At 55.2% G+C, this 21,993-nt stretch overlaps 6 protein-coding genes across 6 annotated transcripts; all 6 read left to right on the plus strand.

The window, feature by feature from the left end:
- Positions 1-601: 601 nt before the first annotated feature.
- LMXM_33_3370 (conserved hypothetical protein) lies at positions 602-1,054 on the plus strand (the record flags this gene model as incomplete). Its single annotated transcript, XM_003878844.1, has 1 exon — positions 602-1,054. The coding sequence occupies one exon, from the start codon at positions 602-604 to the stop codon at positions 1,052-1,054; it is 453 nt and encodes a 150-aa protein (XP_003878893.1).
- Positions 1,055-2,180: 1,126 nt separating this feature from the next.
- Positions 2,181-3,086, plus strand: LMXM_33_3380 (aldose 1-epimerase-like protein; the record flags this gene model as incomplete). Its single annotated transcript, XM_003878845.1, has 1 exon — positions 2,181-3,086. The coding sequence occupies one exon, from the start codon at positions 2,181-2,183 to the stop codon at positions 3,084-3,086; it is 906 nt and encodes a 301-aa protein (XP_003878894.1).
- Positions 3,087-9,171: 6,085 nt separating this feature from the next.
- On the plus strand, positions 9,172-11,361 carry LMXM_33_3390 (conserved hypothetical protein; the record flags this gene model as incomplete). The annotated part of the gene is made up of 1 exon (XM_003878846.1): positions 9,172-11,361. One exon carries the CDS (start codon positions 9,172-9,174, stop codon positions 11,359-11,361), a length of 2,190 nt encoding a protein of 729 aa, XP_003878895.1.
- Positions 11,362-14,402: 3,041 nt separating this feature from the next.
- Positions 14,403-15,365, plus strand: LMXM_33_3400 (hypothetical protein, unknown function; the record flags this gene model as incomplete). The annotated part of the gene is made up of 1 exon (XM_003878847.1): positions 14,403-15,365. The coding sequence occupies one exon, from the start codon at positions 14,403-14,405 to the stop codon at positions 15,363-15,365; it is 963 nt and encodes a 320-aa protein (XP_003878896.1).
- A 2,157-nt stretch (positions 15,366-17,522) lies between these two features.
- Positions 17,523-18,104, plus strand: LMXM_33_3410 (hypothetical protein, unknown function; the record flags this gene model as incomplete). Its single annotated transcript, XM_003878848.1, has 1 exon — positions 17,523-18,104. One exon carries the CDS (start codon positions 17,523-17,525, stop codon positions 18,102-18,104), a length of 582 nt encoding a protein of 193 aa, XP_003878897.1.
- A 2,066-nt stretch (positions 18,105-20,170) lies between these two features.
- Positions 20,171-21,727, plus strand: LMXM_33_3420 (conserved hypothetical protein; the record flags this gene model as incomplete). The annotated part of the gene is made up of 1 exon (XM_003878849.1): positions 20,171-21,727. One exon carries the CDS (start codon positions 20,171-20,173, stop codon positions 21,725-21,727), a length of 1,557 nt encoding a protein of 518 aa, XP_003878898.1.
- Between the last annotated feature and the right edge of the window lie 266 nt (positions 21,728-21,993).

Genomic DNA, 21,993 nt, shown 5'->3' on the forward strand with positions numbered 1-21,993 from the left:
AGACGGTGCAGTGCGCGCGCAACCGGAAAGGTATATTTCAGTGCATCAAACGAGTCAGACGGTCGAATCACATTGTCTGTCTCTGTGTGTGTGTGTGTGTGTCAGTGACTCTCTGTGTGCGGTGGTGAGGCCATCAATTGCGGGCTGCTACCCCTTTTTCGATACAGCGTGTACGAAAACGGTGAATCCTGTCGAGCTGCACGCGCTTTAGCGTGTTGATGAGGTTTACAGACCCAACGGAAACAAGACGTGTGCTTTCCTGCCCTTACCGACAGAAAGTCTATCATTCCTCTCCCTGCAAGGATAAGAACACAACAATATTCTCTACTGCATTGCGCCCCCCCCCTCCCCCCATCACAATTGCCACCACCGCCAACACTGCCTCTCTTCCTCCCGCTCATCTCATCTCCACCATCCTGATCGTCTCACAAACAAACATCGATTACGTCCGTGTGTACGTGCGGCCCCTCAAGCACTTGCATGTGCGCACTCAAAGAGGTGTTGTGCCATCTGTGTGCCGCTCGAAAAGAGGACGACAGCGTCGTTTTCGTTTGTTTGTTTTTTTTTCCTTTGGCAACACGCACTCCATCGGAAATCAGCTATGGTACTGTCAAGCAGCGGCTCTGCCGCGTTGGGGGATACGGTTGCGCGGGCGACAGCGGCGGCACCGCAGTGGACGGCACAGCAGCGGTGCTTCCGACAGCTGCTGAAGTCGCTTCGAGGTGCCTACTTCCACGACCGTTCGAAGCTATTTTGGGCACGGCATCGCGTCCTCGTGGAGTTCTACAAGTATTCCCGCGTCGAAGAGGAAAGAGACGTGCTGCTGCTCGTCGGCATCGGCAACGAAATCGCAACTTTCGTGGCCGAGTACATGAAAGTGGACGTTGGTGCCATCATGGAGCATAACGAAAAAATCCAGTCGCTTCCGGTGGCAAAGGCAAAGCGGTACCGTGAGGAGTATTTGCTACATGAGAAGCAGCATGAGTCTTGGTGTAAGCAGAAGATTCGACTCATGATGGACCGTCGGCCGCCACCACCGTATCCGTTCTCTTAAATGGCGCACTTGTGGGGGTAGGGGGAGGGGGTGAAAGAGGAGAAGAGGGGGTAAGAGTACGTCTCCTGACGTTTGCTGGTGCACGCGCAGACGGGGGATGGCAGGAAAGGAGGCGTTTTGAGGTGCGCTGAGCCGACAGCCGAGTCGCCTACGGGCGTCGACTCGCTCCCTCTCCCGTTCTCCTTTTCCTGCCTTCCATAGTGCGTCCATTTCAACCGTCTTCGTGCGTCATTCCCCAATCTGCCCCCCCCCACACACACAACACAACACAACACAACACACTCACAGCCTTTCCTTACGTGTTCACACAAGTACATGAAGAAGAAGCGGTTCGAAAAGAAGAAAGAAAGCAGAACACAAAGCCGCACCACGTCTGTTTTTGTGGCAGAGACTCCACCGCGTGATGGCGCGTCTACTCGGTTTATGTTGCGTGTGTCGGGGAGTAGGTTGCAGTTCTCCCGGACAAAGGCCTCTCGTGCCGTAAAAGACCGCTGCCATTCAATCGATTCTGAACGGAGTATTAGCGCCGATGCCTTGTGAAAATGATCTCTCTCTTTCACTATTCTTGCCCTCTTGGATGCGCTCGCCACTGCGAACATCACCGTATGTGCTCACTACATGCTCGCTTTGCCCGTGTGTAACCGCGCGCCGGGCGGGGGGCGGGCACTCTCTTGAACGAGTCAGAGCCATCCCTCCATTGTATCCACAAAATCGCAGCACACACATACACACCAACGTGCAGTCGTCGCTCACGTCAACGTACCTCACCGCAGACTACCGCGCAAGTACCCTCTTTTGCCACGAAGAAACGAAGCCAACCACAAACAGAGGCCAAAACGCTCGCATACCCTACCCCGTCTTCGTGTGTCTCCTCTCTCCCTCGGTCTTCCTGGTCGCCGCACAGCCTCGGCGCCCGCCCCTTCTCACACTTCTCTTTCGCTGTGGCGCCTTCTGCTGTGCTCCGTGCGTGTTGATACCCCTCTCTCTTTGCCTCCTCCGCCTCTCCATTACTCTCTGCGCGCCCGCAGTCGCTGCTGTCACCGTCACGTACACTGTCTCGATAGCCATCACAAAAAAAAGAGCAAAACAGAAAACACACACACATACACACTCTTATCCACGCGCAATGGTTGCCTTCACTCCCGACTCCCGCGGGCGCAACAGCGTCACCATCCACAACAAAGACGGCTCCAGCATTACCGTCTACGAGCAGGGCGCGCACGTCAGCAGCTGGAAGACCAAGGATGGCAAAGAGCATCTGTACCTCAGCCCCACTGCCATCTTTGCTGACCGCACCGCCCTGCGCGGTGGCGTGCCGCTGATCTTCCCGCAGTTCGGGGCATACGGCCCACTGCAGCCGTCGCACGGCTTCGCGCGCATTCGTTCGTGGAACATCGAGGATGCCCAGAGCGGCATGGCGACCTTCTCGCTGCGCGTGTCGCTGTGCGAGCTGCTGCCGGACGACTCTTCTCTTACAGATTCCCCGCAGAACGCCATTAACCTGCTCTACACAATTTGCTTCAGCAACACCGAGCTGAAGCTCCGAATGAAGGTCACGAACACGAGCGAGGAGCAGTCAGCACCGTTTCAGTTCGCCTTTCACACATATTTCGCAGTGTCCGACATTTCGCAGACGGTGGTCAGCGGCGTCAACAGCTCCCCTTTTGTCGACAACTGCAAGGCGCGCGGCAACCCGAACACACCGCCAAGCCCACCGGAGCAACTGTGGATTATTCGCGGCGAGCACGACCGCATTTACCCCGACCAAGCGTGCGCCATCGTCCTCCAGGACCTGGGCGCGAAGGTTACGCTTCAAATCTCCAGTCCTAACCTAAGCGACGTGTGCCTCTGGAACCCCGGTGAGTCCAAGTGCGCTTCGATGAAGGACATGCCACCGGATGGCTACAAGCACTTTGTGTGTGTAGAGCACGGAAAAATGCTGAAAAAGGTGGTGGTGCCGCCGTGCTCGAGCTGGACAGGCACGCAGGAGATCGCCATCACAGCTGAAAGCCCTTGTGAGTCGAACATATAGGCACGCTTGGGAGGGAACAAACGAAAAAGGAAGCGCGACAGAAACGCTTTCCGCGAGGCGTGCTCTCCTTCGGGCCTTGAGCGCTTGATGTGCCTGCCCTTGCTGCTGTACACGTACACGTACACAGACCTGCTTTCACCCTTTTCCTCCGTCTTCACTTTGGACGCGTTGGCGCGACTTGCATCTGTGCACAATCTTGCACCATCCATACGATTAGGCAGGGTGTCGTTGTGACTCGAACGTGTAGCGCACCCTCGGCCCTCGCACTGCACACTAGGTGTTGGGGAGTCTGAGTGTCACCCCAACGGGGATACACCAGGTGTGACGACCTGCATGATGGGGGAGCGGCTGTGAAGCGACCTGGAAAGACGCGTGTGGGTGGTGGGTAGAGGTTGAGATGGGGTGCTGAGCTCCGACGACTGAGTCGGCGCATTGCTGTAACGCGCGTGTCCATGGCAGCTTCGCGCCACCGGATGTGTCCCTGTGGCAGGTAGTGGCAGAGCGGAGTGGAGCTCATGTTGTATAGAAGCAAATGGGCACGTCGAAGGGAAAACGAAAACATTTTTTTTATGTCGACGTCGTGGTGGGTTTTTGGGGAGCGTCCGATCTTGTCACGTGCTCATGTGCGCATATGTCTGCTTCGCCCTTGACTCTTTGCTTTCGTTTTCTCCGTGCATCTCGTCTGTGAGCACACACCTCCTTGTTTTTTTTATCGATCTCTCCACCGCCTTTTTCGGATATGCGCGCGTGTGTGCTTGTGTATGTGTGGGTGTCTTCACGTGCTCTGTAGTGTAGCTGACGTGTATCATCGACAGAGGGGAGGTCAGCGCCTGGCGTTATGTGCTTGAGCCTTTGTAGGACCACGGGTGTGCGTGGACGGATCTTGGCACATGTCGCCTTTAGCCGTTCTTCATGGTATTGGCGCGGCAACAGGAGTGAGTTCGATGGCTGAATCATCTCATTAGTATTGCTTACGTTCTCTCTCACCTCATGTACTTGTTGCTCTCTCCATGGGAGTGCTGGAGTGGCCGTTTTATACTTTGTGTATGTGTGCGTGTGTGTGTCATGTTGATGATGCAACTCCCATACATCACAACCGTCAGCGACATGTTGCCTCACGGCGAGTTCCCCGTCCTCCTTTATATGCCTATGTTGAGGCGGAGTAGACGGATCCCTTGCATCTGAGAGCAACAGAGCAGACGAGACGAAAGAGCGTGCGGTGAGGACGCATGTGTGCTCCCGTACACGCCACAGAGCAGGAGACGCGACAGTTCAAAAAGAAAACAGAACGGCATCACGACGTCAAGCGGGCCAACGCAAGGGCTCTAAGAACGCGGAAGACAGAAGCGCCCCTTGCGGACGGGTTGGGCGGGGCGCCACAGTGAATGGAAGAAGCAGAGTGCACCCCTGCCGTCACCTTTGGGCTTTTTTTTTGCGCCACGTTCACGGCCGCCTTACGTGGTTTGAAGTCTTTCAGAGCTCGCGGCCTTTTGTGGACACGAAAACGCTACCCGCGTGCGCAAGAAACTCACCCCTGCCCCCGTTCTTCACAGCACTGCCGTTCTCCTTGGTTTGTGCTCTCGCCGCGCACGCAAGCACACACACACACACACACTGGCTCTGTCTCTTCTGTTTCCGTCCTTTACCGTCTCCTGTTCTCCTTCCTCTGCACCTTCTCTTCCTAGCCCTCCTTCACCGAAAGAACAGAAACATTTCTCGCGAATCAAAACGCGAGAAGAAAACGTACAGAAAACGGAGGCGCGCGCACATACGTACAAAGGTGGTCTCTCCTTTTTTTCTCTCATCCGTTCGTTTATTTATGTGTGTGTATAGATATATATATATATATGCCTGTTGGCTTCTGTTACGTTGTCGTCCCATCTCTCTTTGTCCTGCATCTCTCTCTCCACCCCCCAAAGTAGCTGCAACCGTGCATCGCGACCGACAGATCAAAGCCGTCACCTCCTCCCATTCTTCTGCGCTAACACAGGCACGCACGCACGGTTTCCATTACCCTTCCCCCTACCCCCCTCCTTCTTTCCTCTCCGTGTAACGTGCGTCTGCGACGTCCTCAGTGAAGGGGAGGCAGCGGCAGCCTCGTGTGAGTGGAGGTGCGAAAGAAAACGAGAACAAAAAGCCGTCGTGGGCTGACGAGGCACTGGGCAGACACGCACGCACGCACACGCACACGCACACACACACACACACAGTGGAAAACGAAAATTAGAGGTGTGCGGCGTTGGGGGTGTTTCTCCATCTCGTGTCGATTGACGTCTTTCTCTGCTTTGTTTCTGGTATTGAGGGGAGGCACGCACAAGATCGGGACTCCTCTCTCTCTCTCTTCTGAACCCTTCTCTCGCGGCACACATCAAGTCTGCTCTGTCGCTCGACGGGGTGAGCCAACGTGTCGAGAAATCGACACTGCACGGCAAGTAGGTTATCATTTTGTTTTGGTACCCGAGAAGCTAACGGTGGGGCCAACCGTTTTCCCACCCACCCCTCCACACACACACCAACACACGGCGATCGCAGCCCCCCCCCCCCCAATCCACGTGGATACACAAAAAAGGCACAAAAAACGAGTAGACGCGCGGCACAGTACTTGCTGCCCGTCTGCCCCCTCCCTCTGTGTTGTGGAAAAGTTTTCTTACCTTGGTGGTGGTGTTCGTCTCTTGTTTTACGTGAGTGGCTTCGCTTTCGCTTTTGTGTTCTCTCTCTGTTCTGTTTGCCAGAAGCGCAAATTTTTTTTCGAGGCACGGCGGTAGAGCGTGCGCGCGCCCCCTCCTCTCTTTCTCTGCCTTGAGGGCTCCTTCTTCTATTTTCTTCTTCTTGCGTGGGTGCGTGAGGTGCGCGCTCCTCTGTTGGTAGAATTTGGGCCCACTCGTGCCTTTCTTCTCTGTCGCTCGTATCGAGCGAGTCTTGCCCCCCTCCCTCCCCAGCTATCCCACCAGAGCTGCCTCTTATATCAACCCGGGATCTGCACCGCTCCCCCTACTCGTGCCGCCCACCCCCTCTCTCTTTTCCCTCACGACCTTGCTCACATCCGTTCTTGCTCTCTTGGTTTCATTTTTGTTTTTTTTACTTCGCTCGTCGCGCACAGACACAGACACGGACACACACACACAGAGGTGCACACTTTATTCTTCATCACTCAGACATCATTTTTTTTTGCTTTAGCTTTCTTTCCTTCCTATTCTATATCTACCCTCCATCTCCGCCCCAGGTGCACCTTACCTAAACCTCTCGTATTTCTCTCCACCTGTATTACCTACTCCTTCTTCCGCGCCATCATTTTAGTTTGCGGCTGCTTACTGTGGTGGGTGCGTTGTGCCCTTCTGTGTTCTTTTCGTGTGTGTGTGTGTATTTCTTTGTTGTTGTTTTCTTCGTTCACGGTTGTTTCGTATTTGACGCTGCAAGCTCTTCCCTGTCTCGCTGTTGGCGCGTGCGTACGTGTGCGTGTCGGTATCATTTCCTCCTTTACTTGCAAATTTTTCTTTTCTTGTGTGTGCATGTGTTGATCTTTGTGCGCCTGCCTTTTGTCCCGCTCGTGTGTTCGCGTTTTGCGTCTTAATGTACGTGTCCGTGCATCCACGTACTCGTGGTGTTCCTCTGCACCTTTGACTGCTGAGAGCTTCTATAACCCGTCCCGCTCCGCCTCTCAATAAGGACTCTCACTCGAGCAGACGTTTGCCTCACACACGTTTGCGCCTTTTTTGTCCTCTGCCCATCTCTGTATACGCTTACCAGCAGGAATAGCACCCCATCCACCTCTCGTTGGTTCTCTCTCTACCAATCCTGCTTCTCTAAATATTTTCGCGGTCCTCTCTCTTGACTTTTCCGATAGAGCTACCTATACCTCTTGTGGCAACCATCACCTCCCACGCTCGCCGTGTCCGTACACGGACGCACGCACGAGCCGACAGAAACGAAGAGCGATACTCCTGTGTCTCCGTGTGGTATGAGCAAGTGTGGGTAGTGTTTCCTGTGCTTACTTCCCGTGTTCACCTTTTCTGCTGTTTTTTTTTGGTCTTTTCGCTCGCATTGTTTCAAGTTGCACCTCCTCTCTCTCTCTCTTCTTTTTTTCTTTCCTGTCTTTGGTTTCTCTTGGAGTCTTTTTTTTTCCGTTTATTTGCGTGTGTGTTTAGATTTCCTTTTCGGCCTTGACGCGCGTGCCTTGGTAATTGAGACGGAGGTAGACTCTCTCTTTCTCGTCACTGTCACCCTAACGGTGAGACACAAGCGCTCTTTATCTGCTTTCCCCTACCAACATTTCTCCTATTTCGAATTCTTTTTTTTTTCTTTCGTTTTCTGATTGCACTCCCTTGACTCCTCCGTCTTTCTCTCTCCCTCTCTCCTCCATATCCCTCCCTCGCTGGGTGTTGCGGCCGCTGTTTTCGATTTCTTTCTTTTTTTGTTTTTGTGTGTTACACTTCTGCTACTGTGGCAACCCTCGTCGCCCTGAGGGACGTCGGTTTCTCTGTCTGAACGCTTATACAGACACCCACAAACGTACTCAAACACGCACGAACGTGCACTCAAACGTCACACATCCCCCTCCCCCCTCTCGTCATCTCCTCTCTCCCACAGACACCGTCCGTTATACGTTATACGTTTTATTCTATTTTTCTTCTTCCCTGCTGTTTTTCGTCAGTCAATTTTGAATTTAGCACACCACCGTCACACCACTACGCGAGAACGGGCAGTCGCGTTGCCTCACGAAGCGCTGATACACGCACGCACACACGCGCCTCTCGAAAAGACGCCACGGAAGAGGAAGGACTGCTTCGCTGTCCCTTCGCGCTCTCTTTTCCTCTTTGCGCGCCCTCCGAGCAACTCGTGGACGGAATACTACGAAGAGAGGGAGAAAAGAAAAGTGGCAACGAGGGTGGGAATTGAAGCTGACGAAGAAGGCGAAAACAGCGCACGCGAGAAGAAAAAACAGAAAAGCGCGCACCGTACATCAGCACCTGCAATACGACAAACAGGAGGGCGACCTATAACGGGTGGAGGGAGTGCTGAACATCGAAACACACATTTAGAGGACGCACACGCGACCAGCAGTGGAGAGATTCGAAGCCCTAGAAAAGTTGACGGCCCACGCGAGTTGTGGATACGCACAGGTTGTCAGCCAAGAGACCTCCACCGCTTGTCCCTCGCCCTCTTGCTTGGATCTTGCAGCTTGGTTGTGTTTGTGTCCTTCTGTCCCACCGCCGTGTGGGGCACCCTCTTATTCGCCGGACCTTGCCCATACACACATCTGCTCTATCACCTCGATATTGCTCGTTTTCGCTCTCCCTTCTGCGGTCATCCTCTCTGTCGTCACGCAGGGCAGCGGAACGAAGAGGAACAACTCAGACAGGAAAGCGTTCACGTATCCTGTGCACACAGAAGGCTTTATATCCTCTTTTTTTTCGCTTGGTCTTTTGGCGCCCGCTTTTCTCCCTCTCTCTCTTCGCGAATTCGCCAGTCGCGCCAACACTCGCCCGTCTTTTCTCTGACCTACTCTCATCTTCTGTTCGCTTGTGCGCTCCTCTTCGTGTTTTACCGTTTCTTCCCTTTGAGTGTTCTGTTTTTCCTTTTTCTTTTCGTGTTCGGTTCTAATTCCTGTCACTTATAAGAGCACGCTGGCACAAACGTAATTAGAAGTCCTCCTCCTCTCTCCTCTCCTCCTGCGCGCGCCCCCTCCCCCTCCCCCCTTCCCCCTCCTGCACGGTCCTCTGAACTCTTTCGGTGCCCGTTTTTTTTTCTTTACCAGACTCATTTTCATTTAGTGGTGTGTGCAGTAGTTTCCGTTCTCCTTCTGCGTTTTTACGTTCTCCACCTCTGTGCTGCATACTGTGGAGACGCACAGACACGTACAAAGGCGTCGCGGGGCGCTACGAGATCCAGCAGACGACGGCGAGTACTGGCGGAGGTGCCGAGGAGCATAGAAGACGGACACTCTCTCATACGCACACAGTGACTGACAGTCTGACTCGCCTCGCCGCGCCCTAAAACGGCTCCCTTCCTCCTTCCGCCCCCAGCGAGCAAAAAAGAAAAGGTGGACGATAGGCGGCGCAGAAGGGGTAGAAAAGCAGCGCTGAAAATGTACCTTTGTTGTAATGACACCCTCTTGACGTCATTCGCCCTGGACACCCTGCTCAGCAAACTGGTCGCCGAGGTATGCGAGAAGCGGCCGGTTAGCTCTCGCCAAGTGCTTGAGCTGATGCGGGAGGCCCTCGAGACGCAGAAGATGCAGCAGTGGTACTACTCCGAGACAGTTCGCTCCTTCAACGACGCCGTCAACTCGCTCAGCCGCCGCGGCTTCCCGCTTCAGATGGCGTGTCCTCTGTACTTTCGAATCCCACAAGAAGACGGCGGTGTGCACGAGTTGTTCCGCTACGGCTCAGAGATTGCGGTAACACCGAACAACTACAACCATTTCGAGCTCATGCTGAAGCGCTACCAATCTGTCGTGAATGGCGAGCTGTCGCAGGAGGGCTACTACGACGCTGTGCGCCACCTGCTCCCCATCAGCGCCCACTGCAATTTACTGAACTCTAGCTACACACCCATCATCAATTTCCTGCAAGAGTGTCTGTTGAACCCGCGCTCGCAGTGGGCCATCCAATCGTCCTCGGTGTGGGATCAGCTGGGGGTCACGTACGCCGTGCCATTTGCCGGGCGACTCTTCGCAATCGACCCGACCAAACCCATAACAGCTCTCGTGCCTTTCGAGGACGCCAACCGCTATGTGGAGATGGCCAGTGAGCGCTGCAGAACACTCAACAGTCTTCTCACCACTGGTGCGTCGCTTAATGTGGTGCGTAGGGCAGCAGCTGCCGCCACGTCGCCGCCCTCGGCGTCACCTGGGCGCGCAGCGGTCAAGTCGGCGCCGTCCGCCATCACCGTGGCCAGCAGCGCTTCCACAAGTGAGGAAGCGAGGCAGTGGGAAGCGTTTGAGGCCATCGGCCTGCGCTCCGAGGTGTTCGGCGACATGTCGCCAGCGGAGATCGAATTTTGGCGGTACATTCTTCGACTGCGGCAGTCGCTCTCGCAGATCCACGACATCTCTTTTCACTTAGAATTTGGACCGCACCACATGGACCTCAAAGAGAACGGCCGCTTTATCCCTGTGACGCGGCTGAACCTGAATCAGTTCATCGAGGCGGTGGTGGCGAAGCAAGACGAGGTGCACAGGTACATCAATGAGGTTGCCCTTGGAACGCCGACGCACAGCATCGCGTCCAGGGACGCGGGAGGGGGAGGGGAGGGGTCCGCGGGCCCCCCTCCACCCCCAGTGGCAACCTCCAACACAGCGGCCACACAGCCGATGCCGACACCGCGACACGATATCAAAACTCCAGCGCAGCCGCCACCACGCGCCGTCGGATCTGAGGCGGCCTCTGCATTCGGCCACCCACAAAGCGAAGCGCACCGTGGCAACGAGGCGCACCTCACATTGCGCGACGTAGACTCAACGGTGGTGCGTTCTATCATGGAGCTGCGCTCGCAGTATCAGCTCGGCCGGCTGACGAAGACAGAGTTGAATGCGCGGCAGCTGCGTTTTTGCCTGCCCTGCCACGATGGTGTCTACAACCTTATACCAAATGGTCGGCACATCCAAGTGGCAACAGGCAACATTGGCATCTTCCTCCAGTACATTGAGGACGAAAAAAAACGTGTGGAGGCTTTATCTGGTGGCAAGGCCGAGGGCGGCGCAGCACGCGCTTGCTCGCACTCTGCCGAAGCGACGACTGGCGGAATCGGGTCCTTGAACGTCATGCAACGCGACCGCGAACGTGTCTGGGGCACTGTGGAGGTGGCAGAGGCCGATGCAGGGTACTGGACAGACAAGAACTTGCTTGACATCTGGACGTACGAGTGCACAACAGAGTGCTTGTTGAAGTCGAGCATGTCTCCGGAAGAAATAGTGCGGCAGACGCAGTTACAGTGGGATGCCAACTTCCTTAGTAGCAAGGACTGTCCCTACGCTAATGCGTCAGAGGGCGCGTGTGCCATCCTGCCCAAGGACGCCAAGACGTATCTGCGGCTGTTGCGCAGACGGCTACAGTCAATTCGATTGGCAATCTTAGATGCGGGCAAGTACCCTCAAGAGCCATCCGAGTGGGATGGCGCAGAGTGGGATGTGGTTAATCCGTCTACGGCGCCAGTGGAGTTCGAGATTCCGGCAAGCGCTCACGCCGTCCCGTCCACGCCCGAGAATCTTAACATGTTCTCACCTACACACAATACCGGTGGTCTTTTGGCACCGTCGCAGTCACCTAACTTGTAGATGATGCAGTTCCTTTCCGTTCTGCGTAAGGTTCTTGAGAAGGGCACCGTCTTTTGCTGTGCACTGCTTCACCTTTTCACTTTTTTTTGGTTCCTCTTCGCGTGAGTGGGTCTGTACTGTGTTCCGTCGTATGACGTGTGACTTCGTTCTTTTGTTGTTGGCTTTATTCCCGTGCGTCTGTGCGTTTATTTTTTTTTCTTTGGGGGATAGTGGCGGTGTTTCGTCTCATCCTCAGTCGATGCCTCACATACGCTATCAGAATCACTATAGTACGTCCTTCTCTCCTTCCCATTCCATCTCATCTCCCGACCGACTAGACTCTTGTTTTTGGGTAATTCTGTGGTCTTCTTCCCCCTGTCCAGACCCCCTCCCCTCCCTCCCTTTTTTTAGTTCTCGGTGTCATCTTGCGTGTGGATCTCTGGCACCGCCCCCTTTCTTTTGTCGTTTTATTGTAGCTGTTTCCTGTGGATTTATTCACCGTTCGACTGTCCCTCCTCGTCCTCCTCCTAGCCCGTCACGTGTGTGTGTGAGAGAGAGACCTGTCGAACGTGTATTTCCTATCGATTTAGCTTTTTGTTCGTTTTCATGTGGTCTCTGTCGGATATATGTAGTTCTTTATTATTCGGCTTTCTGTTCGCTTCCCTGTCTGTGTTTTCGCTTTCGTGGCACTCTCCACTGGAGTTCTCCTGCCTAGCACTGGTCCCTCTTTCTGATCACTTCTCCGTTTCCCCACCACCACCACACACACAGACACACACACACACACACTCCTCCGTTTCCCCTTTTTTCTTTCATTACCGCGCTCTTCATTCAAACTGTGTTGTATGCGTGTGTGTGTGTGTGCGTGCGCGCCATTTTTTCGTTTTTTTTTCGTGCGTTGCTTTCCTCTTTTTCCCCTTCGACTCTTGTGTGTGCGGTGGTGGTGTGTGTGTTCACGTCCACACTCACATCTACGGATCTACTCAAACGCGTATACGCCTATACGTACACGGCCGCACGTCCCTGTCTCTCGCGCCGTCCGCCAACGTTTCTCTATATTTATATGCCTTACTACACCTCCCTCTTCACCGATTATGCCTCCTCGCTTTAGAACAGACGATATACGCAGACTACTCATATATATATATATGGGAGAGGGAAGGGGGGCGGAGGCGCATCGTTTTTGACTTCGTTGTTTGATACAGTGATTTTGTTGTTGGTGTTTCGCGCTCTGCTGCTTTCTGATCACTTTTTGGTTCTCTTTGTCTATTCCTTCGCGGCCCTGATAACAGGAGACACACCTCACAGTGCATCATATCTTCGGGTACAGTACACCCCTCCCCCACACACACACACACTCTGTGTGGGACAAAGCCAAGCAGCCCTTCTCCCTATTCCCTGCCAAATCCCAAACCACTTGTGGTGGTGCCAGGGTCAGGTGCGTGCGATCCGGGGAGGTCAGAGTGATTTATCGCCACTGACATCGGCTGTGAGGTCGTGGATGGCGTGGCGTCGGAGCGACCTGCGACACCGCCCACGTTTGTAGGCCCCATGTTGAAAAGGAGAAAAATAAACTGAGGAGAGAAGCGAGAAAAGGGCGCGCACTTTTTCTACTTCTGCAACGTGCAGCTCAAGGCTCTCGCTCTCTTGAGCATCAACCGTCTGCTCCGAAATGAAGGCCAATCGCGGAATGGGATGCAAAGGGCACGAGTACTTTTCCCAACAGCGCGCCTGGCACGGGAAGAACGTTTATGAGCGCCTGAGGAAAGCACACATTGAGGACTGCTGTATAACAAGGAGAGGAGTGTTCTTTCTCTCTTTCCCCGTAGACCTCCTCCTGACCAGCGCTTTACTCGTCCAGCTCAAGCCGCCCCCGGGTCGCCCCTCCCGTCTCGGCGATGAGAAAAAAAAACATGTGAACCCCATGGCTTTTGTGTGGCATGCCTAGCACTACCCTTCTTTCTCCTCTCCACTCCTCTCACCCCCCACCCACCCCCTCCCCTTCCCCATCACCGCTACCCAATTTTCACAAACCGCGAATACGCAACTTCTCTCGAGCGCCGACATCGGCATCCACAATCATAGCAACTCGCTTATCGTTGCTTTACTAGTGCACTCAGTGCTTCCCATTCCCTCCAGCCTCCTCCTCTCCCCTCTCCGTGTCAAGGCTGGTGCGTGTTGTGCATAGCGCTGTTGCAGCGTCTCTCTTCCGGCACATTTTCTGCTGTTGTTGCCCTTTATTATTATTTTACTTGTTCTTGTGCCTTCTTTGTTTGAAAAAGTGTATAGTCCTGGCCTGCCGACACAGTGACGAGCTTGTTGCGCGTGGCACTGTGGCCGTGTCTGTGTTCGTGGACCGTCTTACTCGCCTCTACTACAGAAAGGCATTGGCGCTCTTCCGACTGCGTCCTTTCTCCATCCCCCCTCACCCCCCATCTCGCGTTCTTTTTTTCCCTCTCTGACCGTCAAGTATTGTCTTCCTTCTCCCGATCTCGTCGAATCGTTGGCACGGAGCTGCCCGCTCTCTCCACCGTTAGACAGTCGCTCTCGTTTTTTTTTGCGTTCCCTTCTGTGGTCGTAAAAGTAGCGATACGCAGAAGCGAAAGAAGGGAAGAAGGTGCCGACGTCCACAACACGCAGGGACGTACCACACTCCAATCGTTCTCTTCTCTCTTCACAAGTTTGGTCGCTGTCACCACGCTTGTGCTCTCTCGCTGATTAGCCGCACAGATGCAAGAAAAGCGGTGATCATTCTGTTTTTCAGGAAAGTGATCGAGCCTCTTCGTGCCGCTGTCTTGTGCGCGTCGGTGCACGTGTGTTGTATACGCTATCATCCCTCGCCTTCCCTCTCTGATTGACCTTTGTTCTTTGTTTTTTGTTGTTGTGCTCCTCCCCCCAGTCTAGGGTGACGAGAGCATCCGACGGGGAACAACAAAAGGAGAAATAAGATTCTCTTTTTCTCGCTCCTCGGCCTGGCACGGCGCGTGCGTGTGCAGGCGCCGCGTGAAGGAGGTAGAACACCGAAGTAGTCTTTCTTGTTCGTTTTCGTTTGTCTATCGTTCATGAGCGAGGCAGCGCCTTTTTGTGTGGCTCCGCAGACGTGGCAGGGCGGCCTCGCTCGCTACCCTGTTAGTCAGTCGCATGTCTGGAACAACAACATAATTCTTCAGCCGGAAGACATTGATGTGGACGTGTTCAATGCGATGTGCCAAGTGGAGAATCAATACAACAAGAACGAAATCAGCGACGAGGACTTCGAGACGCTGCAGCTGACGTTCTGCCTCTTTACGGTGAACCAGTCATGCTACGACTTGATCCCGAACGGGCGTGAAATCCGTGTTACGCAGACGAACGCCTTCGAGTTCTTCCAGCGTGTTCACGCTGCCTACGATAATCTGAGGCAGAGGCCGCCTTTGAACCAGCCAACCCAGTCGAACCCTCGTCCACGACTCCGCGCATCAGGGGCGCGGTTGCGCCTCACCGGTCAAGACACAGACAGCCTCGAGTGGCTTCGGTGGACTGCGCAGAACGACCCGGCTGCGCTTGCCTTTCATCCAGACGAACCGCTACGCTGGGCAGTCGTACCGCGCGGTCGCGACTTTATGATTCGCGTGCAGCCAGAGGGAGAGAACACGTTCGTCGACCCGGACCACCTCACGCTCTTTCTCGACATGCTGGCCATCTTGCTGACCGAGATTGAGCGCGCCATCTCCGTGTTCGGCTACTACCCGCCAAACTGCGTTTCAGCCGCCCCCGTCGAGTGCGCGGACGAGCACTCTATCTACACCTCACACTCAACTCGCTCGGCTCGCTTACCCTTTCCGTCGCAGCGCATCAACAGCCGCGGGCGCTCGGCATTGCACAAGCTCGCGATGTCAGTCACCGCAGCAGCAGTAGCCACAGAGCAGAATCACAGGACCGTACGCCGTGCCTTATCAGCAGACCTAGAGAATCAGCGTGCGCTCTTCTCCCCCACGCACGACACCGGCGGTCTGCTAGCGCCTTTCCAAGAGTGGAATGTGTAGTTGTGTGGCAACGCAGCACGCACTGCAGAAGCTGGAAGGAACGGGTAACTTTGAGCTACTCACTTGGCTGCGTCGATGAGAGCGGGTGAGAGAGGGGGGTGTCTTCCGTGGCGATCCGCACATCCCTTTCTCCCCCCGTTCCCCTTCGCCCTGATGACCATTCAGCGTTACTGTGCCTTCTGCTTCTCTTTCCTGCTTGTTGCATTGTCCTTTCGGCTCCCTCCTTTCTCCCGTTTTTTTTTTGTGTGTGTGTGTTCCTGTGTGTGTGTGTGTGTGTGTGTGTGTAACTCGTTGTACGCGCGCCCCAGCTCTGCATCTCCTTATACTGGCCTCTCTCGATGTCTTCATGTGGCCTTTCCCTTCCGTCCCATCACACTTGGTGGGACTGTTGCGTCTCTCCTTCTTTTCAGTTGTCTGCACTACTCCGTGGCACATTCTTTTCCCTTTTTTCCTTGTTTGCCGTCTCTCACCCACCACCGCCCGCCCTCCCCCCCCTCCCTCACTACCTCCTCCTCTCACGCACTGAGGGCCCTCCTCAGGTTTCTCGAATCTTTTCTCTCCCCTCCTCTCTCCTCTCTTCCCCTGTTTCTCCGCTTAAGGGGAGGGGTACCGGTTGACGGCACTGCAACTTTTCTTCCTCCTTTTTTGTTTGGGTCACTCTGCGTGAAGAGCGCATTGACTACGGTCGCGTTGATTCTCAGGTGCGCGCTGGTGCCCATTGGTGACTTCCCTAATGGTAGTCGTGATGATGCCACTCACGGCCACCGCTCCGTGTTGCGTCTGTTATTTGCGCTGTCTCGAGGCGATCTTTCCATGATTTGTTGTTGTTGAGACTGCGCTAGCGATGTTCACTCGGCTCCACAGTGAGTCTCAGTGGGGCCCCTCCTCTTTTTTCCCCAACCGCATCGCAGCTATTGTCGCCCTCTCTGCGACAGAGAACCTCTTTGTGTGTCTGTGTTTGCAGGTGTATTTCATGGTGCCTCTTCTTGTTGTTGATGTCGTTTGCATGTCTTCCGTACCGCCTTCTTTCCCGTTCTTTGCGCTTCTTTTTTTGTTTTTCTTTTGGGGTGTGGATGTGTGTGTGTGTGTGTTCTGGTGCTCCTTGTGCGCTGTCTCTCCTCTGGCCACGTTATTCGATTCCCTTGCCTTCCTCGTCACCACTCCCGAGTGACTCCCTCACCCTTACCCTGTCCCTCAAACAACCGCCAGCACAACATCTTGGGTGCTCGTTTCGTTCTCTCGCTCTTCTTATACACAAGAGAAAAACGTATGTCTCGAGTGGGTAAGCAAGCCGGATTAGGCCGCGTTGTTGTTGTTTTTCGCTCTGTTGTAAGTCTGTCTCTCTGTCTCTCTCTCTCTATCGCCTTTCCCCCTCCCTTCGAATATATATATTTATATAATTTTTTTTTGCGAATCCATTCTGATCCACAGTTTTGCCTCTCGTTGTTCTGTCTTTTTAGAGCCCCCTTTCGTCTTTGTGTAGCTGTATGTATCAGCACCACCACCACCACCCTCCCTCAATCCCCTCTCCCCCTCTTGTGTCCTTTTCTCTACGATGACGTTGTTGCCGCACACGCCACTTGCTGTTTTCGCCATCTTCTGCGCTTTTTTATGTTTTCCCTGCTTTCGTTGCGCTCTCTATGATTTCGTCTTGGACTATTGTGTGTGTGTGTGTGTTTATTTTATTTGGAACGCGAATCGCTTGCGATGTGCCTGCAAGTACAGCGCTCTAACATAGTGCTTCTCCGGTCGCCTTCATCCCACCCACCCTGTCCCCTGGTACACCTTTTTTTTGGATTCCCCATTCCATTCCCTCGTCGTTTGAGCCTCCCTCTTTCTCTGTGAATGCGTGTTTTTTTTTGGAGGGGGAGGGATGAGAAAGTTGCACCCCATGTACGACGCACATTAGCGTGCACTTGTATCCGTACATGAGAGAGAGTTCTCGATCCAGTTATACACGGTCGTCATCTCTCCGACTCTCTCAACACCGCCGGCGGCACCTCCTTGTCATCATCGCCGCTGTTTGGGAGGGAAAGACAGCGAGTGTGTGTGTGTCTATATGTGTCGGTTCGGATGTGACGTCAGACGCGCTAGTCCTTTCTTTCCTCCCTCCCCCGGCTGACCGTCTCGTCTTTCCCTGTCCGTGCGGCTCACTGTATGCACGTTTTTTTTCGCGGTTGTTGGTGTTCCACCCCCCCTTCTTTTTCTCAAACAATAGAGAAGGGCTGTGCTGGCGACGGTGGTCTCACAACTGGGAGTCGTCGGCATAGCTCTCTCTCTCCTTTTCTGTGCATCCCTCTGCCGATCGCGGCGCGCTCGACAAGCATGACGCAAGGTGGTATGCGTGCTTTTCGGCGCCCTAATTTGCCTCCCGTAGCTTCTTGTGTTTTCTGGCTTCGTGATGCGGAGAGCAGAGGAGCGTTTTGCAGGTGCGTTTTGCCGAAGTGTTCTTTGCGGGTGTTGGCGTTTTGTCACACACTCGCCCCCCCCCCCTCTTCCTCCTCCTCTCAAACCTTCTCCCTGGCTCGCTTGACGCAAAGGGCCCCTCTCTCCCTCACCGCACACCTTCCCATGGCTCAGTCCCATCCGTTGCTTCTCTTCTTCGCTGTTGGATCATGCATCGGCGCTCAGGTGGGGGTGCACTTCACATACCCGAAGCGCACACACTCACTCACACGCGCGCGCGTGGAAAGAAGAGCGCCAGGTGAGCAGCACCAGCCATGGAGGAGGGTCAAGTAGGGCGCCGGGAATGCAGGTGAGTGAAACAGCGCAGCGGTAGCGAGGAGAGGTACGGCACCGACTCTCACAGACGAGAACGATCACTGCACTCCTTTGGTTATGGTTTGCTTGCGCTGCCGTTGGCATGTGGGTGCAGTGAAAAAGGAGGGAGGCACGAGGCAACAATCAAAAAGTATCCTCAACGGCTCATGGCGACCGCACGAGGGAGGACTGTAGCACCGTTCGGAGCCTGTTGTGACATGCTAGTCTGCATATGCTCGCATGCGTACGTGTGTGTGTGGGGGGGGGGCGGCGGGCGGGCTGACGCAAGGGCGAACTTACACACCGATGTAATTACAAGGGGCGGCAGTGACCTGCTCCCGCTCCTTCTTTATTCGTTTTTCGGCTCCTTTTGCTGTCGTTCTACGAGCGCTTCGGTGTTTCTCCTTTTCTTTCTCTTGCCATCCTGTCTCTCCCCCCTCCTCACTCCCGAGATGACTGTGGGCATCGCGGCGTGGCATCAGAGTCCAGTACCCACACACGTTGTGTGGGGACGCCAACAGACTGCCCAGCCTGCCCTCGGATACGACTGACGGACTTTTCCGTGTCAGCGGACGGCGCTGTGCGGAAGAGACCTGCCGTCGTGGCCAGGGTTCCACCAGGCCACTACAAAGCGTGTGGGCGACTCGACAAGTATACGCATCCGCCTACTGTTTTCTTTTTTGTTCTGCTTTCGCTGCGCGGCGGTGATGTCGAGCGGAATCCTGGACGGCGCCTGTGCCGTGTGCGGTGGGATTGCAATGGGCTGAAGGACGCCAGACGGTGTTGGGTCGGCCCGGCTGCTAAACATCGCCGCGGTGCAACCGAGGTTGGGGAAGTGTGGTCGTGTGTGCGTCTATTTGCGCACTTGGCTGCGGTCGGATGATACGTGGTGCAGCATTCCGTTACGCCTTTTTCGCCCCTGACATTTGTGTGCTTTGTGAGCGTCGTGCGGCCCTGGGGAATGTCGTTGTCGGTAACGCTGCCTCGTGGCACTCCCACTGTGTCTTTCTCACCGGCGTACATGATTCATCGTTGATAACTCCCTTTCCCACGCGCATCCCTGTTAATGCGGGTTGATGTTGGTCTTCGTTTGTTCGAGCCCTCGCCTTTTTTCACCTATCTTCCTTCCAACCACACCCGTCGAAATGCCCTTTAGCGTTTCTCGTGTGCTTTGTGTGCGTGTGTGTTGCGTTTTGTCATTGCGATCTACTGTCTAGTTTCACTCGATGAATCTGCCCTCTTTCTCTCTCCGTCTCTCCCGCTCCCCCTAACACGCCCACGTTGTCCTCATTCTCCTTTCTGGCCGCTTTGCTAGCGCCGTGAGTACGGCACCGAGGAGTGTCGACGTCCCTCCAAGAACGAAAGACATCTTTAAACCTTATCAGTAGTCTCATCTCCTGTATCCTTTCTATGTTTTGCTGTTGTTCTCTATCATGCTCATGTCTCGTATGCCCTGCACTACAGCCCTCTACCATCTTTACCCTCTTTGTGTGCATAACAAGGTAGAGCGTGAGTGCCGTAACGCAGAAAGGCCTGCATTGAATACACCTCAACCCTACTCCTCTTCCTCTCCTTGGCATACCCCACCGTTCGCACAGCAACAATGGAGCTTATCCCTCCAAGGAAAGCCGTGCTGTCTGTCTCCATGTCTTCTCTGTGTGTGTGTGTGTGGCAGATTGTGCATCGTGGGACGGTGCGAGGCGGTGGGAACGTAGCCCGATCCTCAGATACCTCTACCCGCTCTTTCTCTCGTTGATGAGGGAGAGAATAGATGCATCCTTCCATCTCCTCCCTGCTCCCCTCCCCTTCTCGCGCCTTCCCCTTCACCACCGCCGCCGCCTTCATCAATCCCCATTTCGTTGGCGGGAGGTTGCGTCGGATGCCACACAAGCGGACGCTGCCTTTTTTTCTTTTGTTTCTCGCCTGCTCCGCATTGCGTCAACATCACCCACCCACACGCACACACACACACACACGCACACCTCCCTGCAACCGTGATGACGGGAAGAGAGCTAAGCAAAGGCATACCGCAAATGCTTGCGAGAATGAGCAGCCTGTTCTCATGGATGGGGCCAGTGGCCGTCGCCGCGTCCGTGGTTTACGCGTATGCTGCCAACCACCCCTCTGCGGCCCAGCTGGAAAGCGGCACTGCCTACCAGTTCCCTCTCACCACGCTCAGATACTGCGGCCTTCTGTTCCTCGTTTACGCATCAGGCACGATGCCGCGCAATCCGTTCTTCCCCAGCTTTATGTTCCGTAGCAACATCTTTCCTCTTCTGTACAAGATGTACTGCAGCTACGCCATCGGCTATCGTGTTCTCCGCCCCCTCATGCACAAGCCGGTCGCCTACCCGCACTCGGACTACCGCATCGGGATTCGCTGCATTGACGCTGGCAGTCCGCTGCGACTGAAGCCGGGCCCGCCAGTCACCCCTGACACCGTTCCGTTTCTCACCAGGTTCTACGCGCGCGCCGGCGGTGCCGTAGATGCAGCACTGTGGACCGGATCGGTCGTACGTGGTGTTACCGTTGTACCGATCCCCATCTTCGGTGACAACTACGCCTACCTTATCGTCTCGATGCAAACGCACAAGGTCGCCGCGGTTGACCCGGCGGATCCGGAGATGGTGCTGCGCATCATGGAATCCCTCCGCGCTCAGCTGCGAGTACCACTGCAGCTGACGGAGGTGCTCACGACCCACAAGCACTGGGACCACGCAGGAGGCAATGAGTTGCTGGCAACGTTTTCGAAAAAAGAGGTGCCGGTGCCGCCGCGCGAGGAGGCCGGCGTCGACTGTGCCCCGAATATTCCCCTGCTTCATCCCAAGCTGCGCTTTGTCGGCTCTGAGGAAGATGCGCCTCTGTGCTGCGACGTCCTCGTCAACGACGCGTCGCCTGTGTTCGAGATCATGGGCGGTGCGGCAAAGGTGCAGGCGATGGCTGTCCCCGGTCACACGAAGGGATCCTTGGTTTTTGTGGTGGGCTCAGCAGAGGAAGGCGTCTCTACCGCGGTCCCGGCCCGCGTCGCCGTCTTCACAGGCGACAGCCTCTTCAGCGGTGGGTGTGGCTCACCCTTCGAGACGGTCTCAGTAGCCCAGATCATGAAGGCGCGTGCGACGTTTCTGGAGGACCCGCGCATGCGGACGCAGCCCGGCACCGGGCAGGAGGTGGCCGAAGAGGACATCCTTCTTTATGTTGGGCACGAGTACACGGAACGGCTGTTGGCAGAAGTGGTCACATTGATGACGCGCGTCACGACAAGGAGCCAAACCCCCAGCGACCCGCGTGGCAAGCAGTACGTGCGTGAGGTGGCTGATGCGCTACGCGGGGTGAAGATGCTGCGCACGGAGTCTGGCGGACTCAAGGACGCGGCGCGCATGGCGTGCGAGGCGGATAGGCAGAAGTCGCAATTCCCCCTTCCGTCGTGCACCGTGCCGTCGTCGCTGGCGGTGGAGAAGGCGGTGAACCCGCTCTTGACGGTCGATGACGAGGTGCTTGCTGCACTGAAGGAGGCAGAGAAGCACAGCCCGATGGACGCGAACGAAGTGGAGCGGGCGATCTACTGCTCTGACCGCCGTCGCCTCCCTACTTCGGTGAAGTAGACAAGGCCCGCTCGCACGCGGGCGGGCTGTGTTGTTATTTCTTTCCTTTGGTTTCTGGCGACAATGGGAATGCGACCGCTTGACCTCTCCCTCAACGTGCCGGGGTGATGGAGTCAAGCGCCAGCGCACGAAGCACGCACACACGCAATCCAGTGGCAGCACCGCTTCCTTCCCCCCCCCTGCTGCGTATGGCTCCTTATTCTTGGGCTGGATTTGCTGCTTGTTGTACCCTTCTCTTTTGCTTCCTGCTTTGCCTCCGCCTTGCC

This window comes from Leishmania mexicana, chromosome 33 (assembly GCF_000234665.1).
Source record: "Leishmania mexicana MHOM/GT/2001/U1103 complete genome, chromosome 33".
NCBI classification, from domain to species: domain Eukaryota; phylum Euglenozoa; class Kinetoplastea; order Trypanosomatida; family Trypanosomatidae; genus Leishmania; species Leishmania mexicana.